Source organism: Oryzias latipes, chromosome 6 (assembly GCF_053564925.1).
Source record: "Oryzias latipes strain Hd-rR chromosome 6, Olatipes_Hd-rR_3.1".
NCBI classification, from domain to species: domain Eukaryota; kingdom Metazoa; phylum Chordata; class Actinopteri; order Beloniformes; family Adrianichthyidae; genus Oryzias; species Oryzias latipes.
In genome coordinates, this window is record NC_136242.1 from 14,704,491 (window position 1) to 14,726,959 (window position 22,469).

At 39.9% G+C, this 22,469-nt stretch overlaps 1 protein-coding gene across 3 annotated transcripts in view; it reads right to left on the minus strand.

The window, feature by feature from the left end:
- Positions 1-22,469, minus strand: part of si:dkey-82f1.1 (DENN domain-containing protein 2A) — a 45,674-nt gene that overhangs the window by 21,386 nt on the left and 1,819 nt on the right. The window contains exons 1-4 of one of the 3 annotated variants that reach the window (XM_020703848.3): positions 19,888-20,269; positions 13,580-13,646; positions 2,721-2,807; positions 286-1,305 (exon numbers count right to left, since the gene is read on the minus strand). In XM_020703848.3, the coding sequence (XP_020559507.1) occupies positions 286-1,305; positions 2,721-2,807; positions 13,580-13,623 (1,151 nt within the window). In that variant the 5' untranslated portion in view covers positions 13,624-13,646; positions 19,888-20,269. Of the gene's footprint in view, positions 1-285; positions 1,306-2,720; positions 2,808-13,579; positions 13,647-19,887; positions 20,308-22,469 lie in introns of those variants that run through there. The other 2 variants (XM_011475899.4, XM_020703849.2) reach the window with 2 other exon arrangements.

Genomic DNA, 22,469 nt, shown 5'->3' on the forward strand with positions numbered 1-22,469 from the left:
AGATTTTCATTACAGTGTCTGCAAAATGCATAGAAATGTAATATTAGAGGAGTTATGAGAAATCAAAAAACAACTTTGATTTTCTTTCTAATAGCCTTGCCTTATGTGGAGGATATTGATGTGAGAAAATGTTCCAAAAATACAGGTTATTGCTGCCGCAATAAGGAAATTTCCCCATCGTGGGACTAATAAAGGAATATCTTATCTTATCTTAATATATGTACATACTGGTAAAGATGCTGGTATTTCTGGGTGTGTGAAATGTTTTTTCCAATATTTACTTACCTGTTATTACTGTTCCGGGATTTGTCAACCCAAGGTCTCTTGCAGACTCCTGGGGGAGGACAGGTGGGTAAAGGCGGAGGGGGAATGGCGGGTAAAGGGGGCAAGTTCCTTTTCCCCTTCGCGTGGTAAAATCCTGATGTTGTGGTTGGTGGTGCGTGATGCTGAAAGGTCCTTTGAGGTTTAGGTAAAGGGTTTATAGATGGAGCTCCGGGCTCACTGTATACGTTCTCTGCATTGCCTTCTCTTCTCCTCCGTGACCCACCTTGCTGAACCGTGTCGAAAGTCCCAAAAATGGGTTCATTGATTCTCTTTTCTGTGTCCTCCAGCTCCTCCTTTAAAGGAGGACAGAAGTAATTCCCTGGAAATGCCAGCGAGGATTTGACGGGAACTTCCTTTGTTGCCTTTTCCAGTTTCTTCACATGAGTCAAAACTGTTGTCTTTTCTTGTTCAGTGGGCTTGGAAGAGTGACGTCCCTTCTCAATCATTACTTCTTTCTTTTTGATTGTTGGACTCTCTGGAGATTTGGGTCTAAAATCTCCCAGTTTTCCAACATTCTCTTTTCCTGAGTCTTGCCTGTCCCAGGAGACAAACCTCTTGTTTTCAGTTCTTTGGACCTCTGAACTTTTAGGTTCCCTTTTCCTCAAAGCGTCAACATCCTTCTGCATTGAAGCTAGTGGGCACATCCCAGTTGGACTCAGATTGGGCTCCTTTTTGCCCTCCCACTGCGATATCTTATCGCGAATGCTGGCACTCTTGGATCCTGCTGAGCTCTTGTTGCAGCAGAGTCCGTTTTCTATGTTGGGAGTCCGTGGATCCGTGGTAGTTGTGGCTCTTCTGTGAGCCAGCATGGTGCCAGGGGGACCAGGGCTCTCCCTCAGGCTGAGCAGAGGGGCAATTGGATGCTTGATGGCAACAGCAGTCCGGCTCCCGTCTTTTTCCCCCCGTAACCCACACACCTCCGGAGGCTGGGGCACCACAGATGACGGAGCTTTCCCAACGTTTAGGCCGCAGCACTGGATCCTTAATAGGAAGCAGAAAAATATATTTTTAATCAAAATATCAATTTAATGCTCCCAGTGGCTAAATGTTTGGCTCTTTGATCTGGGTGCTGATTTTTAAAGACCCACTACAATAAAAAATTGTGTTTTTTGTGTTTTTAACATGTTCTTGTGGCAAATTTCTGATGATGGAGGACTTTATAAAGAAAATTAAGCTTAAACTTTCATTTCGGAGCATTTTCTTTGCTCAAACCGTTGTGAATCAGATGAGGAAATGCTGTTAGAGAAAGATCGTGTTTGTGATGTAGAAAATCTACTAGGCGGGCTGCAAGCTCCCTACTCTGCTCCATAGATCCATGTACGTCTTTGTTTTCCTCGTCTGAGCTGGAAACTGTATGGCTGGACAGCTTCAATATTGCTGCCGTTTTTGTAACACCGCTAATGTTAGGCTGGGCTTTGTGAGGGGCTGTAAGCCAGCAGGGGAGAGTGTAAACAAATGGGTGACGGGAAGTGTGGGCGGGCTTAATCAACAGTCCCGACCTACGACCCTGAGGAGAATCTTTTGTTTTTTGAATTACTGCCGCTCTACAGAAACTATGTTCTAAAAACTGACACAGGTTTTTGGATTTGGGCTAAAAACGTCATAATTATAAGTAAAAGAGCACAGGGAACGCTTTTAAAATAGATCAGAAGATGATCAGAGTGGGACTTTCAGCCTATTTGCCTCTAAAGAGTCAAGAAAAACTCTTTTTATAAAAGATCTGAGACATTATGTTTGTCACCTGCATTTCAACTGTGAGTCATGCCTGCAGAATGATAAGGTCATCACGGTTTGAACTGCAGCTTTAAGGGTCAAAGTTTACACTCAACTATTTCTGAGGAGGATAAAGCGCACAACATAAAGGGACAGGCTGAGTTGTAAACATGATTCTTTTCTTTCCTAACCCTGACACACAAAGTGATCAAACAAATATGGGAAATACAGCTTTGCAGTGCCACATGTGATGAGATTGATGGATGAGTTAGGAAATGTAAGGGAAATCTGTTCTGGGAAGGAAAGTTTTAAGTTGTGAACTTAGAAACATTTATATTTTACATACATTTTATTAATGTTTGTTAGGTGTTAATGTGCAAAAGTAATAACTAATTAATCAGTAAATAAAAACAAGTTTAAAGATTAAAAAGAACATTATGAGAGATTTCATGCAAGGATCAGAAATACACGAAAAGTCCTTGAAACAAGATATAATTGTTTATTAACGACTTTTTCCCATTGACTTTAAGGATCAGCAACACAGTTTTTGGTGATTGAAAAGCAATATTTGGATGCAGAGTTTGTTTCTGAAGAAAGATACAGAAGGATTTTTAAATAATCATGAATGCATTTTATGTGCAAATGGCAATGTATCACCAATTTCCTTTTTTTTATGTGCTTACCCCTGGACCGGTTGGTAGATGCAGTTGTCAGTGTTTGCACAGAGCAGCAGGGCTGTCCCACCGGTCATGGTGCTAGCAGCTGGCATCCTGCACAGACAATGATGCTCAGTCAGTAACATGTACAACATCATTAGTTTATACATAAAGAGATGGACATACTAGTTTGATCTGTCTTTGAAACTCCCTTTAGAAATCAATAGTTTTAAACCAAAAACATATTTTCAGCCATTAAAAGCAGAGAAGCATTTATTGTAATAAAACTACTCAAGAATTGTTGTTCTTTTTAAAATATTTACAAAAAAATAAGTTTTTTACATCCAAGTCTTTTGTTCTTGAATTTACTGCAAGTACCAAATGTTGCACTTTCACTAGCGGAAGCAAGTTGCATAAGGAAGCAACTGTCTGTTAACTGCTGGGCTGAAAACTCTGACTTGACCCCTAAAATAAGATTATATGCTAATCGATTTCAGAAATCGATTATATATTATAATATATTATATATTTTATGTATATTTCTTTGTTTTTTTATTTATGACAACTCGTTTGGTTTTGTTTGGGCTTGAGGTAAATCTATGGGTGTGGTGTTAGGGGTGTAACAGTTAATCAATGAATCAATTTCCATTCCTTAGAATCAAACCAGATCGATCTGTCTGAGGCAGAATTGATAAAGTGCATCACAGCGGACAAACATACATGTGATGTCATCATTCCAGTCCAATGTGTGGAAACACTTTGAATTTTGCAAAGACATGTGACCACACAGTGTGGTAGAATGTTCTAAGAATGTTCCCTTTGGAATCTTTGGATGTGGAAAGTAAACAGTGGGCTGAACTTTAGGAAACTAAAATGTGAATGGATTTGACATCAATTATGACCAATCAGATACCTAAATAAAATGTTTAAAGTTTGGACATTTGATTCATATTCTCCTGAGCTCACATTCAAGAAGTAGGGGTATGAACGTCCAACAAGCTCACTCCTGGTTGGCGAGAGTGGTTGCCATAGAAATGGGGACTCAAACTGACTCGGGCCAATCACCGCTTACTGGCGTTGTCTGGCTCCTACATGGCAACCTCCGTATTGCAAAACTGAATTGACTTTGTTGCGTTGGAGCTGGAAGTAAGTCATTTTCTACAGGTGACATCACACTCACTTGGTCCATTCTTATACTCTTAATGGTTATAATACAGTAATCAAAGCCGGTACCATACCGCTATAAAAGGTTTAGTCTGTTAGAACTTAGGTTCACTTTTTTAAACTCTTTTAGTTCACTTTGGTTCACCTTGAAGTAAACTACGGGCCCATTCCCACTGGCAGGCTTGTTTTACACCAAGGTTGGTTTATTTGGATGGTCGGATTGTTTGGCAGGTGGGAACTATTGTGCGGACCAACAATGCAGACCCTGGTCCCCTGGAAAGCCAGGGACTCTGTTCGTTTTAGGGTAAACCAAAGTCCAGAAGTCAAGTTAAGAGAGGAAATGACATTTAGAAATGATGTGTTGCTAAAAAAATATGTAATAAAAAAAAAAGCATCTTTGAAAAATGTTTAAAACAAGAGATTGTCTGAAAGAAAACATGGAGTTACATATTATTACTACACTATAACCAGGGGATCAGCAGGAGGATTCGCAGGAGTGGCCAGTTTTACTAGTCCTGGAAATAGGCAGTAATGTATCGAAGTGAACTGTTTGGAAATGTGTGATCATTCTTAAGTTCACACTGTTCACACAACAAACCCTAGTTTGAATCAAACATGGAGTCTAGGGGATGCAAACATTGATGGAGCCCAAATAACACAAAAAAGTGAGCTAACTGTTTGCACAAGTTCAGATTTTTTTTGTGTACATTTTTGTAAAGGTTACAGGAAAAATGAACTTGACTTTATATCTTTATTTTTTACTCTCGTGCAGTGATATAATGTCTCATTTAATGACACAAAGCAGCAGAACCACATAACAGAAGCATTAGTCAGTCTAGTATGTGTCACTGAAATGTTTGACGTCTGCCAGATGTACTGAAAAATTAAAGAATATTTGCAGTCTGTTGAACATTTCCTGGATACTACGTGGTTTAACACCATCTTATGTGCAGGGAATGGGTTTTTACTTCTGAGCAATAACTTCAGGATGAGACCCTGGGTCAGACTGGCCACCCGCCAAGGCTATGCACCACCTTTGCCTTACAGTATTTGGGATAGGCTCCAGCAACCCCATGACCCCATAAGGGTAAAGGAGTAGATGGATGGTCTTTAGGATGAAATCTATTTAACATTTGGATTATTCTAATCACATGTAAATTGAAAAATTGCTTGCAAATGATTTGGACACTATTTTTTACACTTGTCTACCACATTCATTCATGCAATCACCTACATTTTTTCGTCAGTAGACCTGTCTTAACCTGAAAAACTGCAGGTGAGGTGCCTTGAGTAGCCTGGAATTGAGCCACAAAACCTAAAAGTGGGGGTTGACGGTTCTACTCTCTGACCCAAAGAAAGGTCATCCCTTTTAAATCGTCATCATCCCTGGAAAACTTCGAGATGTCCTTAAAAAAACAACAGGTATTTTGATTTAGGCTAAAAATGACACAATCATAATTAAAAGACCACTGGAAATGATTTTATAATAGATCAAAAATGATTGGAATGGGACTTTAAATACATCTTTATTACAGACAGAAGTTATCAAATAAAAAAATGTGAAATACATTAAATCAAATGTTTTGTTGGTTGGATTTATATTTTGGCACAGTTATTGTCTCAGATCTAATGTAACAGACAACAGCCTTTTTTTTACAAACAGTAACAAAAGTCTTATTATGATACTTAAAAGTGGCTTTATATATGAATACTTCCTTCAGAATCTCAAAACTTTATGACATATACGCATCTCTACTAAATGTACACATTTCTTTATGCAACACAAAATTTCACGCTGTTCCTTTATGCTTTCACTGCAAAACAGTTTGGATCAAATATATTGCAAAGTATTCCATTATTTCAAAGATTTCTTTTTTACTAAAAAAGTACTCCTGTAAAGTCATTTCCACAGTCCTTCATAAAACGTTTTTCAAAATGAGGACTTCCAAAAAGTGACACAACTTTAGTGGATCATCTCTCAAATAAAAATAAATAAGCTCATGGAACAATTAGCCCTCTGGGTCCATGAGTTCTGGACTGATTTGTGGGTTGTTTTTGTCCAACAAGCAAACAATTAAACTTCAAGACAAAGTCATAACGCAGGACAAGCTTAGGGCTCAAGCTATTCTTTCCTTTGTCTTTATACACCCTCATTAGTCCAAAGACCGGCCCCCCAAGAGAAAAGAGAACGGAGGAGGAGGAAGGTTTACGTCAGCCATTCTCTGTCCTGCAGGCCAAATTATTTTCAGCTGTGAGCTGAGTGGGGGTCACATGCTTGAAGAGAAACATCAACTGCATTTCTTTCTTCCTCCCCCACATCATCTTTTTTTTTCCCCCTCGCCAAACTTAAGAATGTACGGGACTGTGGCGTCACCAGAGTCAAACGGAACAGCTTTACCGTTGAAGTTTTCTTTGGGTTGGGGGAGGGGTGCACATGCCGCAGATGCAAAGAAAGGTCTGGAGATATTCACTAGATGAGCAGTGGAAGCAGAGCTTCTCCAACCACAGCAAAGTCTAAGGAAAGTGGGTATTTTGCTGGACTGTGCAGGCTGTCTGCTCTCAAACACTGAAGTTTCACTTGTCCGAACCCAACTCCTGCAAGAAAGTCAAGCTTTCTCAGCCACACCTGGCAGGCTGCATGTGTATTCCTGCAACAGCAGTACATTTGACAACATGGCATTTTTTCAGTGTTTGGTTACTGAGGAAACTCTTCTTTCAGATGAAGCTGAGCCTTTTGTGTGCTAAAAGCTATTCCCAACTATTGTTAATGCTGACCCACAGAGCAAGATGGCTATCATGACAATGCAGAGGCTGAAGGAGGCCATCTGCTGAGGCCAATAAAAAAATATCACGGGAAACTGCGCCTCGAAACGACCTCTACCTGTCTGGTAAGTGAAGGCAGGAAAAGGAAATGGAATTGCAAGGTCGGTGAGAGTTAGAGGCCATAGAGGTAACAGAAACAATAGTCTTTAATTACTTTTATTGATGCTTTTCATACTTTTATTTTCTATTAGGAGTTGGAAATCATAATTTCTCTTAAAATGGCAATAGAGTGAACAAGAGTACGTGCGTGAGAGATGGGGGTTGTTACAGAAAGTCAACTTCAACTAGAAACTGTTGTCTAGAATCATATTTGAACCTTAATTTAACAGTTACAGTTTTTGGATTGCGGTGGAAATTTAAATAAAAAAAAATGAGGCTGTTGCTTCTTTTTACTTCATTCGTTTAAACAATGAAACTATCAAAAAATAATGAAAAAAAGTTCCAGATCTTCCTTTCTGTATTGTCATCAAAGGGAGTCTGGAAATCCCAGAACTGCTCAGGATCAGTTTTCAATCCAAAGCGCCATTCAGGCTGGGAGGATTACTAGTTTCACGACTAACGTTCCAACAAGATTCTTTTCTTTTCTCAGACCTGAAAAACCCAATCTGAAGAAAACGGTATTTTTGGTCTTTTCAACATGTTCTTGTGGTATTTTCTGATCCTGAAGGACATATATTAAATAAATAGAGTTTAAAATTGCATTTTAGAGTATTTCTTTATTCAAATCGTTGTGAATTAGGGGCAGACAAATATGCCATTGGAAAAGGAGCTCATTTATGATGTAGAAATTATGCTGGGCAGACCACAAGCTCCCTGCTCTGTGCTCTCATCATTGGGGAAGGGAAGAGGGGGTGGGGTTGATCCACAGCAACAGCCCGGCCTACAATTCAGAGGCAAATTTCTAACGAACTCCTGTCGCTCTGCAAAAACTATGTCCTAGAAAACTGCAGTTTTTTTTTATTTTGGCAAACAAAAATGCACACACATAATCAGAATATGATCAGAGTGGGACTTTAAATCTTAGTTCCCTCAAGAATTGGATCTGCGTCAGTCTGACACAGGGCATGAGCGACCCAGATCTGATTCAGTTAAAAACTGATGCCTCAGTAAAAGAAGTTGGTCTCACATTGAAACTTTTAATTTACAGATTTACAGATTCTGTCGAGTCTGCTGTTAAGCGGTATAGGGTTGTCGACTTCCAACGAGCTCACGCTTGCTTGGTGAGAGTGGTTACCATAGAAACATTGACTCAGACCAATGTGGACCAACCAGTGTTTAGTTGTGTCTTCTGGCTCCAACATGGCCACGTCCATAACGAGAAAAACTTACGACTGAAGTGACTTTGTTTTGTTGGAGCTAAAAGTAAATCATCTTCTATGGGTGATGTCACACTCACTTGTTCCAGTTCTCATGTACAGTCAATAGCCTCTATGCAATTAAAAATGCTTTTACGTGTTTTTTACTAAGCCAGAGAGCATTACTAACTGAAAAAAAAAAACATACCATTGTCTACATGTCGTCAAATCTAAATGCTATAGAGCGTTGGTGTTCAGTGGAGTCGGATTTATCACAGTGAGTGCAGGTGGTGCTGTCAGTGCTCCATTCAAAGCTTCGGGGTAATTCTGGGTTGCTGTCAGCGAGCTGTGAGCTGGCGGTTGTTACGATGCTCTAGAGATTTTGCCTGTCTACCTCTTCCCTACAGCTGCTTCTCATAAACATTTCATCCTCTCCTTCATTCCTTCAGCCCAGCCCTGCAGCAACAACGGGCGCCGTTACATCACTGTCATTGCCCTCTTTAACCCGTTTACCTAAGCAATTGTCTCCTTAACATTTTGTCATTTTCAGCTTCCTAAAAAGGGCAAAGCTGACCAAAAAAGCTCAGAGTGATATTGAACAAATGGTCTTTAAACAAGGTTTTGAGTGGGTTTACATGTGAGACTCGACTGCAAGAGAACACGATAAATTAGGATTAACGTCCCTCTTCTCGATCTTTCTGCACACCGCTAACGCCGAACACACTACACCCTCCAAAACAACAGTGTGCCAAAAGCTTTGTCTGTAATCAATTTAACACGCTCGACAGCTCCTTCTGCAATGGAAAACTTGGCCGCTCCACTTGCTTGTCCTTCACTCTTTCATTTTCTCCTTTTTCATTCTTTCTCTTTCACTGCCATTAAGTCTTTGGTTTCGGAGAAGTGGGGTTTATTGGCAAAAAAGGTATGAAGGTCCATAATGTTCCACCCTGAAGTGTGTGGTTTTGAAGCAGGAACGTTTGCTTCACACTCAAGCAGCTTGGAAGAAATCGTTTAGCTTATGTGAAATTTCCAAAGTGGAATGAGGAGCTCAACTTTGGGGGGGAATCTTCAAAAGTCAAATGAAGATCTCAGAAAGGAGAGAAATTGAGAATTGAAGAAGAGGACAGGATAAGAGTAGAAAGGAATGTTATTGTGGCTCTACAGTCTTCCTCTCTGTGTATCTCTCTTTATGTCTCGCACAGGGCCCCTGCTGCTTTCCCAAGCTGATTTCATAGCAAGGCCCTGGACATGGGCCAAACAGCCTAGCTCCGTGACCAAGCATGCATGCTCATATCTCTCTAGAAATCTTCCTTATGCGTGTTGTTGTGACACCAAACACGTGCTACCAACCTTAAAGTTCCACATTCATTTTCCCACATCTCACCTCCCGAATGCAGAGATAGTCTTTTTCACTTTCTGAGCTGCACCCTTTGGCCTCCACCCTCTCCTTTCATTGTCAGAGGAGGATGAACGCGAGACGGCATTGAAATGGTGTCAGGCACAAAGCCAGACAGGAACTGAAGGGGGACCCAGCAAACAATTATGTCTCCCTGCGCTTTTTTTTTTTTTTTTTGCTTATCAAGCCATTCCAAATATAACGCAAGTGTCCATTGTTGTGTTTGTAATGCCACACACATAGAATGCCTTGTTATTGTGTCTGTGGTTTACAACTCCTGCAATGACTCACTCTGTGCTTGAAATATGGGCCAAATTATTACCTCAGTAAATCAAAGAATAAGGATGGTGTTGCTTCTTCAGAAGACATTTCCTGGTTCAACTGAGGACTGTATACCTACAACCTACATTTCTCTGCTTGCAGTGGTCATCTTTACATGCAGTTTTTCTACATTTTGACAACATGCATTTGTGTGAGCTCATGCTTCATTCACAGCCTGTTTGCTACATCTCTGCAGCTGCTTTTTCCATTCTGCATGAGTTAGACTTGCGTTTAAAACGATGTATTTTGCACATCTGCACAGTGACAGAGGCACCATGCCACCATGTGAAATCACATGGTGGCTTTAGCAGCAATTTAGCCTGACCAATGAGACATTTAATTCATAGTCAGCCGATTTGATGTGTTCCGTGTTTCTTTACCGTGGATGCTAAGATAAGTTCCTTCGACCCTGAACTGAGGAAACGGGTGCTACAAAACAACAAGGATGCCAAGAAGCTGAACACCCTTCCCTTCATTATGACCCTAAAACAACAATTGGCGTTATCATGTTCTTTCAGCTCGGGTTCTTTCCAACAACCCAAAAGTGATCTGGGGAGGATGGTTACAGCAATGTGTGCAGATTGTTACTAACAGGCAGTTAAGCTGGTTAAGATGTTAGCAAACAAAGAGACAGAATAATTTTCCCAAAAATTGGATTCAGTCCAAGTCTAAATTCTACAAATGAAAACTCCTGTTTAACAAACTAATTAGATAGAAAAAGTGGAGGAGTGTGCAGGGTCTCTTTTGCTTTTAATCTCAAATAAGTTCTGCAAAAGAAAGTTTTTCTTTACTTTCTATAATTTTTTCATTGATTAAATGCACCGAATTTTCCGCACTGTAGGGCACACTGGATTATAAGGTGTACTGTCAATAAATGGTCAATTTTTGAATTTCTGTCACAAATAAGGCGCCCCGAAGAGCGAGACAAAAAAGTCAGGGATAAGTCCATCATTCAGTCAGACTTTATCAACTGCTTTGACATTAATTCTCGAACTTGTTTAAAACACGCTAAACATTAGCCAACACTGTGCCTACACTAAGTCCAAACCTTGATAGTAACATGTAAAAAATACAGTCCAACATCGCTACACCTTAGCCGCACATTAGTTTTCACAAAAACACCTAAACTTGCTTGGAACTCAAAAAAAAAACAAAAAAAACAGACGGACATCCTAACAGAGCACAGTGTGCCTCTCAAAATCGCTTCGACATCAGTAAACACAACCAGAATGAATCCAAATATAAGGTACTTTGAATTACAAAGCATACTGTTGGTTTTTGAAAATAATTATGCTTTTTATCCAAGCCTTATAGTGTGGGAGATGCGATAGCGGCTTGAAGAAGTGACTGTAAACATTGCTGGCACAGAAACATCATCCTGATGAGAAGGGGAGGCGTGGTAGGAGGATTAATCCATCTTGGAGGCCAAGAAAACAAATCTCTTATTCCCTCCATCTGGGTGAGGGTGTCCTGTTTCTTCTCCTTACAGAGGTGGAGCATCTTTCCTCCGACTCCCTCCCATGAGCACATCGGTCCATCCAACCATCAGCAGAGCTCCTGACTCATGCAGGATCTGCTCCCAATTACCCTGCTGGCTCCTCAGGACCCAATCATCCTGCTTTTAATTACAGCTCTCTTTTTGGCTGACACTATTTCAGCACAGCTTTATCTAATACTGGGATTAAGTATTAGATGACTTTTGACTTTAGTCAAAGTGGAAAAACATTGATAAACAGGACATGAGCATGAACACACTGTGGCTAAATAAAAGTTTAAAGCTTCTAAAACCTAAAGTGGCACTAAGCAGGTTCAATTATACAAACCACAAATACAAACACAGGAGGAGTTGTGCTGTGTGTGGACACCAAATGGAAAAGTTGCAAGGATTTGAGATTGGGGTCCATGTACAAGTGGTGCAAATGGAAAGGGGAGTGGATCAGGACTTATTCTACTACTTTTACAAAAAGGCTCCAGAGGGGAAGTCAGATACAATGATGACTCTGACGCTTGAAACAGTTGAAACAGGTTTTGGGAGATCAGGAGGTTCTTCCAGATGACTGCACAGCTATAGCTAAAGTGATCATGACGCCTGGGAGAAGGTACTTGGTGAATCAGATAGGGAGACTTGGTGGTGGAACAAAGAAGTTCAAGAGTGCTTTAATAGGAAAAGGTTGGCTAAAAAACTTGGACACTGAGCAGATAGAAGACAGTAGACAGAGGTACAGGGAGATGCGGCACAAAGTGAAGACCAAACAAAGGTCACATGAGGACTTGTATGGCATGTTAGACACAATGAAGAAAGAGGTAGATCTGTACAGATTGGAAAGGCAGAGAAACACAAACGTGAGGATGTGCAGCACGTTAGGGTGATTTAAAAACAGAGATGGAAATGTGTCAACAGGATCCACAAGTGATGGAAAGATGGAAGGAGAACTTTGAAGAACTGATGAATTAGATAAATGTTAAAGATAACATGGTAGAAAAGGAGGCTGTGAAGCAGGACATTGCAAAGATCAGTAAAGATGAAGTGAGGAAGACTCTCAAGAAAGGCAGTCGGTTCCGACAACGTACCTGTGGAGATTTGGACGTGTTTAGGAGAGATGGCTGTAGAGTTTGTGACTGGACTGTCAAACAAGAACTTAGAGAGTAAGAGGATGACTGAGGAATGGAGAAGTCTTCTCATTTTTAAGAAGTAAGACATGCAGTTGTGGAAGCTATGGTTGAATAAAGCTGATGAGTCACGCAATGACCTTATGGGAAACAGTGGAAGCTAGACTGAGGTCATAAGTGAGCATTTATGAGAAAAAGTGGGGTTTCATACCAAAGAAAAGGGCCCCTGACACAATATTTGCTTTGAGGATGCTTCTGGAGAAGAACAAAGGTCAGAAGGAGCTGCATTGTGTCTTTGGAGATCTAAAGTCTATTGCTATGTTCACACCGGACATGTGATGCCCGATGATCAAGAATGTGCCAAAAAGTGTTCCTGAATGTGTGTTTAGCAAATGATGTTTACACTGGACAAGCAGGGAGGGGCTTCTTCTTTTTCCTTTTCAACAGTAGGTGACATGTCCGCCACCTAAAGTTGGAAGAGGCTTGGTGCAAAAATGTCAAAGCCGTGATAATCTTTCGAACCTTGCTTCGGGCTTTTTCTGTCCCAGCTCTATTGTGATATATGAAAGACTCGATGTCAAATAATTCCGGCCGAGCTCAAACGGTTGGCACTACCAAATTCGAGTCCCTGATTGGTAAAAGTTCAACCTGGTTTGACTTTCAACGGGCGTTCAAAAGACGAAGTGTTGTACATAGTGCCTGAAAACCGTCTTAAGTATATGTTCAGCTATAAGTGTGAACACGAGAACGCGGCACCCAAAAACACGCTTTTACATAGATTTCTCATTGGAAGTGGTCGCTTGAACATGTGTTGCAGCGGGCGGTGTGAACAAAGGTTAAGATGGTGTATATGAGGTAGTCTGAAGCGGCAGAGAAGAATGTTGGAGTTGTTCAGGACACTTGTGAGACATGATCTGAGTGTGGTAACAGAGTTCAAGGTAGGTATACCAAAGAAAATTTTTAAATGAAAAAAAATTCCACTGAAACAGATCTGGGAGAAGAACAAGGTTTTGATTTTATAAGTTGCCTAACTATTTGACAAAAAGGGATGCTGACAATGATGGCAGTCTAGTAGCATGTAAAGCTGATTTCAAAAGTAGACAGAACACCAACTACAGCTACATCCAGTTCTATCAACAGTAACCTGGCTTCCTCTGCACAAAACACATTATCCTCTGGGCCCCACATCACATTTCTCCTCTAAAGCCACAGTCACTATATTGTGCTCCAATGCCAAAATCCTCTCTTCCACCCTCACCCTCCTCCCCATTTCTTACTTTAAAATGACACTTGAGAATTCCCACAAAAGCTCTCCCGCCATCCCATTCCTGCTCCTCTGAATGCCTGCACAGAAACAGATTTTCATAATTCACCCCTCTGTCCTCTGGGGAGCAGAGCAAGGCGAGATCTTGGGAAAGTGCTCTTCCTGAGTGTAAACTCAAAAGTCAGAGCTGACAATTTTGACCTCCCCACACCCTGTGAATGACATCTGGGAGCCTGGGACAGCAACAGGACAAAAAAATAGAAACAAAAATCCAAACAAAGCAAAGTATTTGTCTTTATTGAATCAAGTTTTAACCCTGCAGAACTCACTACATCAAAGAATTGACATTATTTTTTTTAAATCAAGATTTTTTTGAAATCTAAAACAAAAAATGCAGAACAGTATCATCTTTTAATGAGGTATAGACATTATCAATTGTGATACGTTGGGTGATTTGGTACATTTTTACTCAAAAACAATGTTAGTTTAAGATGTAAAAATATTGATCTGAGTATTCAGGACAAAAATGGCTTATTTACCCTCTGTGTCAATTATTTTTTAACATGATGTAACTATTATAAAGAATGAATTATCAACTAGTTTAGCAAATTAATACTTGCTTCCAAAACCGCAAGTAATCATTAAAAAAATGACTAAAATTCAGAAAAGTAACTAAACGTTTTCCCACCAATTTTTTTTCTTTTTAATTTCATAGAGGCAGCCATTTTGAAATTAGCAGAAAAAGTCCTTGTACTGCCTCTAGTGGAATGATGATGAACTGCAGGGGGATAAAAAAGACCCAAGTTATGTACAATGGATTTTTAAGAAAGGTTTCGGTCATACCATTGAGATAGGGGTCTCAGAAATGCGTTAATCAAATACGATATTTAAAAAATTTTAGTTACTGTAATTTCCAATTTGTAGATCGCATTGGATAAAAAGGGGCACCGTCAACGAACAGTCTATTTTTGAATTTATGTCATATTTAAGGTGCACTGAACTATAAGACACTTTAAGAGAGTCAGTTAAACGTTATCAACTGTAATTTACAGTAATTCTTGAACTTGTTTGTAACACGTTAGAAGCGTAATTCCATACCTTGTTTGCAACATGTAAAAAAACAGGGTGATACAGCTAAAACAAACGTTATTGTGACTATGCTAACTCCCAACCTTGTTGATAACGTAAAAAAAAGATACCCCGACACCACTACAGATTAGCCACGTTAGCGAATTCACAATAACATGCAACCAAACATTTTTCTGTGTATACCTCCCATAATAGCGTCAACATCATTAAACAACCAGAATCAATCCATGTATACACTCCGGATTATAAATTGAACTGGAGTATTTTCAAAGAAATTTAGACTTTTTAGTACGCTTTATAGTGCGGATATCACATTAAACTTAAATATGGATACCCTAAAATGTAAACTTTTTAAACTAGCATGTGATCATTAAAAAAGTCTTACACATTAATGATGGATAGCCTACCATCACCAAAAGAGGAAAACACCACAGCTGTGCAGCCACTCCATAACTCTGCAGACAGAGAGAAACCACTACTTTCCCTGCTCCAGGGCTTAGCAAGATAGTGTTTAAATAGGATTTGGTATAATCAAAGCATCTGCGTCTGCGAGGAGTCTGCAGTTTCTGCTCATTAGGTTGTTGAACTTGAATGAACCCCCCCATACTGTTGTTTTATTGATATATGAAGTGGATTCCTTTAGCACTGTTTTTATTTAAACCTCTGCTTGCTGTATTTGTGTGTATTTTTTGGAAAGTGTGTGTCCGCTGAACTCACACTGCCACTGGTACAAAGCTACAACAACGCAGCGTCAGCTACACCGAGGTTTTGGATGATCAGCACTGTTTCCCATGATAATTGTCCACACCCTGTCATCAAACTGTAGGTGTAGATGTGACGCCCCTCTTCCTAGACTGTCATGCAGGAGACACTGCACTGAAGATAGTTCCTACAGAACAGCAGGACACAAATTTACCCAACCATATCCTGTTATTACAAGAAATGTGAAACCTTTCTTCAATTTGGGTCAAAGAAATTAACAGACATTTGAAAAAAGTATGCCATTAGATTTGGAAACAATCATTAGGGATGCGTTTATTTACTTTTTCTTCTTTGTTCTGTGAAAAGTTGCCTTTAGTTGCCAAATAGTATACTATATGCTAACACTAGCAAACAAGACTGACATTTTATGGGAACACCTGTATTTTCTCCATGCAAAGGAGCTCTACTGGACCAGGAATACTTTTGGGTTTTTATTTTTAATGCTGCCTTAACAGTCCTTACTTTTTAATAACTTTTATATAAGATCAAAGATTCTAAAATTGTATAAAAGTTGTTGTTCACCGTACGACATATCCCTTCAGGGGTCGCCACAGTGAATCAGCTTTCCCTCAGCAGCATAGGTGGTTTAGTAGAGATTTCTACGCCAGACGCTCTTCCTGACACAACCCTGTGTTTTATCCAGGCAGGGGACCGGCACAAGAGGAACCAAACTTGGGATGAAGCTCATTGCGGTGCCTTAGTTTCCCAGCTGGTAGACCTACATGCAGCCAACTGAGCCATCCAGCATCTATAATTTTTATAAAAACATGTGTGGCATACTACACCTAAAATACAACAAATTATTTTTATATAATTTGATCAACAAAGGAATACCTGACACCCACTGTAGAGGTTGTGCTATTGCACAGATTCATGTGAAGTTATACAATAGCACATAGGCAAACACATGGGTGGTGCTGTGACCTATACTCTTGCTTCACATTAGGTGTTAGTTTAAATCCTTGCTGTCCGTGTTGAGTTTGCACACTTTCCTGATGGATGCATGGGGTTTTCTCCAGATACAGCCTGTGTTTTGTTATGCAACAAATTTATTGAACATTCTGAACTGGAATTGAATGCAATGTGTGTGCCAAAAGAGTTGGAGCAGCTAATTACAGGAAATAGATAAATGGTTGATATAGAAACAAAAAGTCAAATTATGACCTAGTCTTAGTCCAATAACATTTTTACTTTCCTTCAAAGTAAAAGTTTTAAACTGAATAACAGCTTGCAAGCAACAGGCTGCAGTGTGGACAAATGTCCCAGTCAAGGGCAAACACAATGGAAAAAAAGGCCAACTGGATAAATGACTTCAATATGCTGTGTGATGGCATGCATTATTCACATTCACATCAATGTGATTCTTATGGGAGGGTGTCTAACATGCACTACCTTTGCATTTGTGCCTGTAAGGAGGGAGTTTTCTTTTTTTATCAACACAGATTCTATCAAACAAGATCATACAAGCCTTGTAGTACATCTGGGAAACAAACAAAATTCTTTAACAGTGGGACACATGCCTTTAGAGAAGGTCTCTGTGTTAACAACAGCAGTTTTTGGGACAGTGGGGGGGGGGGGGGGTGGCTGCCTTGACGGGGTCTTTGGGCTGCAGGCTGCCCTGCAGAGAGCCTGTCAAAAGCTGGCTCCTTTCAGACCTCCTGAAGCTGTGCTGTAAGGTTTCTGAGCAGAATATAACAGCACAGATAGAACTTTATACTGGAGGGCAGATACAGTTTAGGCACAGCAATGCATGTGAGGCCAGACCTCATCAGTCATTTATGAATGATAATAGATCAATCTAAACTCCAGTGATAATTCCCAGCAAGCATGCAACTTTTGAATGAAAACTTTAGTGCCTCCACTTGTTTCCATGAAATTATAATTAACAGTATGTGTTTTGATCACTATTCCTAAAGTCCATGGCTATGTCCAAATTCCTTCCCTACTCACAACATAGTGCACTACATAGTGCGTTCGCCATTTTGTAGTGCTGTTTGAATCTACAATTCCAAAATCGAGTGCCCTAGTCATTTCCCAGAAGTCTCTGCAAAAAACCAATGCGCATTCGATGCTCACTAGATTGGCAGATATAGATACATACAATGCATTGCGTTTGCACATTTTTTGCAAAGAAAATTATTTAAATGTAATTTGTAATGAAATATCAACGTTTTCATTTTCAGAACACAGTGGATTCATAAAATGAGATTTTCGCTTTGTGAAATCGATGAAGTCATATTCGCCGTTTAAAAAAAAAGTAGTAAGCATGGTGCCCGAATTGCTTTTAAAATCCAGGGCACTAGATAGTCCCGCGCTGATGTTTTTTTTTAGTAGTTAGGGATTAGGGCGGGAATTCGGACACAGTCACACAGCCGCATATTGTGCAAATTGCCCGGATGGAAATTGGTCATATGTGAATATATGTAGAAAAAGTGAGAAAAGTTGTGGTCTTTACATGAAATTTTCACAATGTTTCACAAATGAACCACGTAAAGAACACTTAAAAAACACGTAAATCAGCGTAGAACATGAACTGTGTATGATTGAGCGCAGTATACGCGATATAAAAGTTATACATCGGTGGTACATGCGGGAAAAGTCTGTTAGACACACGTGGAACGGTCGTGGAAAGCCACAAATTTGTGTAAGCAGCTTGAAAAAATAATCACACACAATTGCATAAGATTTATATAAACTGCGTAGTTCTCAATGGACCCAAAATTTTGAACAGCACTAAACCAAATACACGCAAGGACTCATCTCTCGATAAACCTTGCACGCGTCGACGAACGCAAGAAACACCTACGAATTACGTAGATCACGCATGTATCACGAAAGGCAGAAATTTTATACGTGGAAAATACGCAAAATGTACGAAGTGGCTGTGTGCCACGGCCTGAACTGGTTGCTCATTGAACATGCAATGCCAAAGTGTGTGGATGTTGCATCCAGACTGATGAGTTGCACACAGAGACAACAGTGTTGTAATGAAAGCCATTGAAGAATCACTTGAAATTCTGCTGAGAAGATAACGATAAAAGTAAAGAACGATTTTTTAAAATCAGTTTCCTTCTTTCCAACCCTGACACTCCAGCTTGTGTTAGCCTCTGAAGCTAACTCATGTAAACAAGTGGCCTATATAAGCTCATCCGCCATATAAGCTTCCACAATAATAGAAAAACAGTCAGTGTTTATCTACAGCTGTAAAAACCTTTATTTCCATGGAGTTTGTTGGTTAGCTAAGCATAGTTAAGCCGACTGACAGCCTTACCCTTTTGTATAAATACAGTAGGGTCAAATAAAAGACAGACGCAAGCTAATTATGATTTCCACCCAAAGTTGCTGCAGCAGTAGCGGTCAGGTTTGTTAAATCCAATCATTAAGAATTTCTTCAAGAAAAAATATTCGTGTCATCAAAGACGAAATACAGAAAACCGTTTTGACACAAATGGATGCTATAGAACATCGCAGACATTTCTGTTGTAATGACTTGACATACAACAGAGCAGGAACTAAACCTTATGAGCTTTGACTGAGTGACAGGATAGAAAATCATATTTTTGTTGGTGTTTTTCTGTCATGCAGATGGTGTATTGGCTTCAACTGAATGTATCACCGTGGGTCAGGTCATCGCCATAGTTATAGGCTACATACTATCAGCTGGTCAAACACAAAGCAAAAGAAAACTTCCTTAGATATTTTATTTTCACATGAAGTATATATAAAAACTTTATTTATTAATCTTTGATAAGGTCAGATGACTAGTTTAGTTTTCTTGATTATCATTAAAGCTTCATTCTGATCATCTTTTGCTCCATTGTAAAAGCGTTCCCAGTGGTATTTTAATTCTGATTATGCTGTTTTTGCCATTTGCGTTATAGCTCTTCCTGATCACACCATTTTCCCTGCTGCTCCTTCAGATGATGACCATTTTAAAACATTCTTAAACGCTGTGTGTGCTTTTCTATACCTGGTACAAAGATGTTTGAAACCCTCTTTGACTTTTTGGGGCCACCTGAGGCTGAGCTGCTCTTTCCTCTGGGGAGGTTTCCACCCCTGACTGCCCTCTCACAACAATACAGGCAACGCATGAAGAGCTGCTTTTGTTCCTAGCCATCGCGCTTATCCTGCCCTCCGTTTTTCACTCTGTGGCTCTCCACTAAGTTTGGAATGACAGCCGTTAAGCTTGCGCGTGTGCTCACGTGTGCACAGACAGCCTAGTGAGCTGCATAGGAGTTTCTGATGTGAGTTCGGCTCAATTCTTTGTTTCAGCAGCTCTGTTTGTACTTTAACCAGGGGCCCCAAATTGCTATGAATGAAATGCAGATAGTCTAAAATCCAGTCTGGCAAATATGTGCACATAGTTTAAGTGGATTAGCAAAAAGTGAAAAGACATTTATTAAGTTTTGTACATTTCTTTTATCTGAGGAAAACATGCAAAAACATGATTAAACTTCTAAAAAAGTGTACCTGTCTGAGCTGGGTGAGCCCTGATGAAGTGCTCTCAGAGTGGTTTCTCATTTTGTGAAACCTGACCCGGCAGAAGACAGAATCCACTTGCATGGCTCCTTTTCTTCAGTGTGCTCCCACTTCCCCTCTCCGTCTCTCTGTCTCCGTTTGTGCACCCCTACCCCTGTTTCTGCTTTCTCTGGCTTTGCATTGCTCCTGTCAGTACCTCCCACCAAGAGCCGGAGTGTGGCTCCAAGTGCACTCACACAAAAAAATGTGGAAAAAAAGTCACCGAGTTGGGAAAATCCTTGTCCTTCCCTGCAGCCTTGGGACTGTTTACGGCTCCTTCTCCTCTACTCCTCTCACACAAACTTCTATCTCTCACTGACACTCATTCCTTCCCGTCTCCTCTCCAACTTTTCCCACCCCTCCTTCCCCTGGAGCCTCCCCCCATCTCCCTTCCTTCTTCCTTTTTACTCTCCTCCTTCTCCATTTTCCACCCCCACCTCCAAATCCCCTCCCTCTAACTTTAAACCCCCCACCGCAGAACTAATCTGCAGCTGGCTGGGTGATTGGAGTTCTGGTTGCCAGGGAAACCAAGTATCCTGCTTAGGGGGGAAAAATTGAGGGGGGGGGGGGGGGTTGGAAAGAGCAATGTTGCGTTCATCTGAATACATAAATAAAGGCCTCCTTTGGGAATTAATCATGAAAAACGGCTCTTTTTTTTCCTAACGTGGGGACAACGCAATCTTCCACTTTATCTCTGCTGGATTCTCTTCATGGCTCCAGATGTGACTGAACAGCTGCAACTAAAACGCTCAGTTTCTGAGTTTAAGAAGACTTTAAGAGACAGTACTGATTGGGCATTGATGGAGTTCATTACAGTTTGCCTCTTTGAGATGAGGAGAAATTAGAACCAGTTACGGTGGCCCTAAAGAGCAAATCCAACCAACAAATCACTCAATGCAAAACAATGTGGAAATTGATCAAGACAATTAAAAAAAAAAAGAGGCAACATTACATTTTAGAAATATAAAACAAAATTGCAGAAACCAAAACACAATTCCAAAAGAAAGTTAAACGTTTCGGACAACAAAAGTAATTTCTAAAAGTCCAAATGAAATGTTTAAAATAGAAATACAATAAGAAACTGGAAAAGGTAGGTACTATAGAACATGTCAGGGAGGAGCACCTTTTTCTTCTTTTTACCACCACATATTTGCCACCAACAGTTGAAGGATTCTTGGTGCAAAATGTTGACGCGATGCAGATCTCGCACCAGGCTTTTTCTTTTACAGCTCTATTCCATCATATGAAAGAACACGAATTGCAATCATTATTTCTCCTCATGTTCGATTCTCAAACAGTTGGCACTTCCCTGACTTAGAAAGGACGCCATCCGCTTCTACTGTTTCTGTCCCTGAATGGTTAAAGTTCGACCTGGTTTAATTTCAGGGCGCAATCGTTGGGCGAGACTTTTGTACGTAGAGCCCGAAAATTCAAAATGTGCGTAGCTATGCGTAAATGTTAAAATCTTGAACATGGCAGCCTGAAAAGAGCATTTACATATGTTTACATAAACGCATCATTGGGAGGGGCCGCTTGAACGTGCGTTACCTAGGGCGATGTGAACGTAGCTTAATAAGTGTCCAGTAGACATCTACAATAAATGTATATTAGCTATCTAAAAGACATCTTGTGCCCAGTATAGAATTTTTTTTCCCTTAAATGAGAATTCCTGGTTAGACCATATTTTTTACCCCATTGGTAGATTTTCTTTTTAATAATTTAAAGAAAATTGTTTCAACGTTTAGGAATATTTGACTTTTTTCTGTTTTAGCTCTGCAGAAACATGTGAGACCTGCTGAAAGTAACATTTTCTTTGTGTTTGTTCTTTCAGATTAAGAGAACCTAACATCTTTAGCCGTAACACTTTCTGAGGAATTCAAGATTTCTTTCATGTGTCTTCAGATTACTGTTTGGTAATATACCACAGGATTGCTGTAACTGAACTTTTTGATATAAATACCTTTAGTTCATTGATTTACCATCCGATAGCCTGATAAACAGTTAAGCTACAGTTTTCTCTTATTTTAACTGTAGAGTATAAAATGGAGTCAGGGATTTTCATGTTAAAGCAAGGGAGCATCATCACTGGAAAATGCTCTGAAGGTATGTGACTTTTTCCAAGTGCACTGAACCAAGCAAATAGCTTTACACGTTCTGTTGAAGCTGATGAATCCCTAGATGGTTGGTTGTTTTTTTTTTCTTGTGGTCTCTGATTTGAATCACACAACTTCCAAATGAAATCAAGATTTTTATTTTAGGATCAACATATTGTGATCGACAGGAAGTGCACAGAAAACAGACATGGCAGCATGAATATGACTCAACAAACTAGAGCTCCTTCAGACTCCTAGAACAATGAAGTGTAATGTGTACAGATTGGAGAGTTATAATCTAATCCACTTTACTTTCTTATTACACATTGTGATTTAAAAATACAATTTATTATTATTTCACACGATTTTTTACAAATTTGATGACAAGCAAAACACTCTCTAGACAAAGTTCTAATCGAATAGCAACTTGTGATGCAAATG